The sequence below is a fragment of the Macrobrachium rosenbergii genome, chromosome 21, assembly GCF_040412425.1.
Source record: "Macrobrachium rosenbergii isolate ZJJX-2024 chromosome 21, ASM4041242v1, whole genome shotgun sequence".
NCBI lineage: Eukaryota > Metazoa > Arthropoda > Malacostraca > Decapoda > Palaemonidae > Macrobrachium > Macrobrachium rosenbergii.
Window position 1 is genome coordinate 35,201,773 of NC_089761.1, and position 5,000 is coordinate 35,206,772.

The 5,000-nt window shown below is 30.1% G+C and overlaps 1 protein-coding gene across 2 annotated transcripts in view; it reads right to left on the reverse strand.

The window, feature by feature from the left end:
* The window catches only part of LOC136849921 (uncharacterized), a 21,603-nt gene that overhangs the window by 3,507 nt on the left and 13,096 nt on the right, over positions 1-5,000 (reverse strand). For both annotated transcript variants that reach the window (XM_067123439.1, XM_067123438.1), the window contains exons 6-10: positions 3,962-4,047; positions 3,554-3,739; positions 2,748-2,916; positions 1,810-1,868; positions 893-1,041 (exon numbers count right to left, since the gene is read on the reverse strand). In XM_067123439.1, the coding sequence (XP_066979540.1) occupies positions 893-1,041; positions 1,810-1,868; positions 2,748-2,916; positions 3,554-3,739; positions 3,962-3,986 (588 nt within the window). In that variant the 5' untranslated portion in view covers positions 3,987-4,047. The remainder of the gene's footprint in view (positions 1-892; positions 1,042-1,809; positions 1,869-2,747; positions 2,917-3,553; positions 3,740-3,961; positions 4,048-5,000) is intronic.

Sequence of the window (5,000 nt, forward strand, 5' to 3'; positions counted from 1 at the left end):
ATATCATATATTTTTTTATGTTCCTCTTATCCCACCATAATTATAAGATACACTTATTCATTTCAAAGTTTCCTACGTAGGTCATATATTTCATTAAACAATGGAATAACTTATTTCAGTTTAGCCTTATTCATCTAATTACCTGACATTTTTTCATGCAGGTCAATATCATAGCTAATTATTTGTCAATATTTTTATTTATTTATATATTTAATTATTTTAGGTATATATTTATTTATTCATTTAATTATTAATTTTTTAACTTGTTAATTGACCTATTTACTTCTAAAACATTAATGTATATCAAATTCCATAATTAATTATTTCAATTTATCTAATTATTTATTTTTCTATCTATTTATTTATCTATTTTTACTTCTAAAACATTAACTTTACACCAAAGTTCGTAAATACTAATTTGAATTTATCTAATTATTTATTTTTTCTATTTATTTATTTATCTAATGAACATTTATTTTTTTGAATTGATCCAATTTTATTTTTTCTATTCATTTATTGATCTATTTTTACTTCTAAAACATGAACTTATACCAAAGGCCGTAATTACTAATTTGAATTTATCTAATGATTTATTTTTTCTATCCATTTATTTATTTATCGATTTTACCAAAGGCCGTACTATATATTTATTGATCTAAAAAAACATGAACTTATACCAAAGACCGATATTACTTATTTGAATTGATCTAATTTATTTATCTATTTTTAAAAACACTTATTCATTTATTTGAATTTATCGTTATCTATTTATTTTCACTTTACTAAAACACGAACTTATACTAAAGGCCGTAATTACTAATTTGAATTTATCTAATTATTTATCTATTTATCTATTCATTTATCGATTTACTTCTAAAACACGAAGACGTACCATAGGCCCAGTGCGGACGCCGTCTTCGTCGACGCAGAAAATCGTTTCTCCCTTCATCTGTTTCTCCGTGTACTGGCCAGAATTGACTTCACACTGCATTTCGACCTGAATACCTTCCCTCGCAAAAAGGACTTCGTCTCTTCTGCATTCTTGAAAAGAGAGGCACCAGAGAATAAAGATTGAGACACACACACACATGTATGAACATGTATGTATGCATATATATATGTATACAGTATACATATATATATATATATATATATATATATATATATATATATATATATATATATATATATATATATATATATATATATATATACTTGCAATGATCACTTTTAATTAGGACAATTATACTTACACTTTGAGTCAGAGCACTTATTGAATTTCTCTGTCTATGTTTCACGTTATTTTTTTATGTTGTTGCCATTTCATCAAATTAAGTGAATCTCTAGAACAGTAATTGCTAAATCTTGAATTTATTATTCTATCTTAAAATATGTAAATTAATTATCTTTAATTTTTAATTTTTGTTGAAGCATTTGTATTCATGGGGGACTTTTTTTTTATCGTGGGCTGAAAACACTTTTCGTAAAAATCATGTTATCTACCTAAAAACAATATATTACAAAATTAGTATGTCTCTTTTTCCTGGCAAAATATGCAAAAAAAAAAATTATTTATTTCCTCTATGATAGATACAAATACACGCAAATTACAGTGTTTTATATCATTCATACTTCAAGAGTTTTTCAGCAAAACTAACATTTATTTTTCTATTTTCTTCATACCAGTTCCACCCCTTTATCTCTGATCCCAGTGTGATATCAGGCTTTTTATTTATTTAATATTTTTTTAAGACGGGCAAGGGGTTTTAGAATACCTGTGAATTTAATGACTAAAATCATGTTACTTACGGCATCCGGCTCCAGCTGTTGGGTAGATCTGGGTCTTGTACTTGTCGTAACATTTTGGGCTGCAATGAGAGAATATCCAGAGTTTATATAGTACATAATACAGACACGCACACACATAGTTATATATATATATATATATATATATATATATATATATATATATATATATATATATATAAATTTATATATCATATACATATACATATGCATATATACACATACATACATATACATATATATATATATATATATATATATATATATATATATATATATATATATATACAGTATGTTACAACAGAATGGTACAGACTTCTGGTTTCTTAGCAAGTCTTTATGAGTGAGGCTGCTACCTTTTCACCCTTCTGGTGATCTCAGTAGGGGCAACATTTTCTACTTAGAGTTGGACTCTCTCTCTCTCTCTCTCTCTCTCTCTCTCTCTGAACATGGTATCACTAACCCTTGTTCCTTTCTACCTTGCCTGCGACTCAGCACAGTCAGCTGACCACCTGGCTCATTTGTTTCCTCATGGGATCGATCTTGGGGGTCTTGCTGGTCAGACTGGGTTGTTAACCACTGAAGTGGTCATTCGATCAGTGAAGTTAAATAGGTTGGGTATGGTCAGTCATTGGATGGTTAATCATGAAAAGAAGGCTCACACCTTTTCGCACGTAAGCCCCATGGATAAACGTGGGACAGGATGCCGTGCTTGCAACCTCATCCCATAAATGCTTGTGAAAAACCGGAGGGGTAACACCTTATGTACCCCTCCCTTCCCAAAGGGGAAGGGTTGCCTTATGAGAAAACATTGCAACAGTTACTGCCACTTTCCTTCTTCAGTTGCCGAACAAAGATTGATTCAAGTATCGGTCAAAAATAGAAAAAACATCAAACAAACATCAAAAAGTTCAAAGAATTAGCTCACATGTCTAACTTACTTGGCACCTTCATACTGTATAGGAGCATAGGAACCATCAGGATCACAGGTCAGAGTCGTGGAAGGAGGCTGGACAAGTTTGCTCTTGAGTAGCTTTGAAAGGATGGCGTGGGCTTTGAACTCGCTCTCGCAGCGCCTGAGGTACTGCCCTCCAATCTGAGTTTTGTTGTCTGGAATTGAAGATATTGTTAGTTTTGATCAACAAGTTTATCTGAACCACAACAGTACTAATGCGTTCATACAGTGTGTGTCAGGGTGATAAACTACAGACAGTAAACTCCATAATTAGATTCTCCTTAAAGTAGGTTAGGTAAGGTTTGTTTAGGTTACAGGGTTATGTTTGGTTAGGTTGCACTAGGTTAGGTTAGGTTTAGGTTAGGTTAAACTGGCTAGGTTAAGTTAAACCTAGGTTAGGTTTACGTTAGGTTACACTAGGTTAAGTTAGGTTTCGTTAGGTTACACTATGTTAAGTCAGGTTACATTACACTGGGTTGAGTTAGGTTATGTCTAGGTTAGCTTACACTAGGTCAGGTTAGGTTATTTTATGATTATGATAATAAGGACTACGTTGCTACTGAGCATTCAAAGTATGCCTCAGGGAAATAGGCTACGAAAAATCAACTCAACGTTTAGCCTTCCCACAAATTAGGTTGGGTTAGGTTACACTAGCTTACGTTAGGTTACATTAGTTTAGAGTGAGTTAAATAATTTCTATGCTCATTCCAATGAACAATCAGGACAATAATAATGAATTTTGTTATTACAATCATGTTAAGTATCTAAGAAAGACTCTTATCATCCACTCACAGCAAGGCAGAAGCTTGATAGCTGCTTCAGGTAACGAAGGTCCGTAGGTCTGGGCAGTTGCGGGATGAACGCAATAGCACTCTCCGTCTTCGCACTGCAGAGGCTCGTAGTTTCCGTTCTCGGAGCAGTGGAGCGTCACCGAGGACGCTCCAGCACTGTATTTCTCCCAGACTCTCCTGGAGCATTCTGGAAGGCCAGTAGAGTTAAATTGCTTCAAAGGGCGTTTGTGTAAGTGTCAATATGCTTTGGTAATTGGTATTGCGTGGAGAAAATAACAAGTGATTTTTATAACAGTAGCTCACAATGTATATAGATATACACATCTATGTATAGATAGATAGATAGATAGATAGATAGATAGACAGAGTGACAGATATATAGGCGGATAGATAGACAAGATCCACTTACTGCAATTCATTGTGTCATACAACATCGTCTGAAAGGGGAATGCCGATCCATAAATTGTGTTTCCTTTGGGGTCTACGCAGACACACCTGCGAGAAATAAACAAATAAACAAATAGGTAAGTAAACAAATAAATAAATAATTAAGTAAATAAATAGATACATAAATAAATAAGTAAATAAACAGGTAAGCAAGTAGATAAATAAATACATAAATAAACAGATAAATATATATAAATAAACAAACAAATAAGTAAAAAAATAGGCTAAATAAGTTGGCAAACAAATAAATAATTAAACAAATAAATAGATAAATATAATATAAACAAAATTAGTAAATAAGTAAATAAATAAACAAATAAACAAAGAAGTAAATAAATAAATAAGTAAATAAATAAACAGATAAATATATAAATAAACAAATAAACAAATAAGCAAATAAATAAGTAAATAAAAAAATGAATAAGTATACAAAAATATAGATAGATAAATATTTGAACGAATAAGTAAACAAACAAACAGATATATAAACAAATAAATAAATAAATAAACAGGTAAATAAATAAATAAATAATCAAATAAAGTATTAAATAAGTAAATAAACAAATAAGTAAGTAAATAAAAAAACAAATAAGTAAATAATTAAATAACTAAATAATTATGTATATATACAAATAAATGAATGAAGAAGCATATAAATAGATAACTAAATTAATTTACAAATAAATAAGTGAATAAACAGATAAATAATCAAATAAATAGGTAAATAAATAAACAAATAAGTAAATAAATAATTAAATAACGATTATTTAGAATACAAATACATTAATAAATAAATACATAAGCAGATAACAGAATAAGTAAATAAACAAATAAACAAGTGAATAAGTAAATAACTAAATAAATGAATATCTAGAAAGGTACCGAGAAACATTCGAATTCAAATGGACGATCCACTAAGCGACTGAGATTACACCATCGAGTAATATCCGGCCTGGAATAAGAAACGGCCCGTGACGAGATAAGGAACCTGACGGACACAA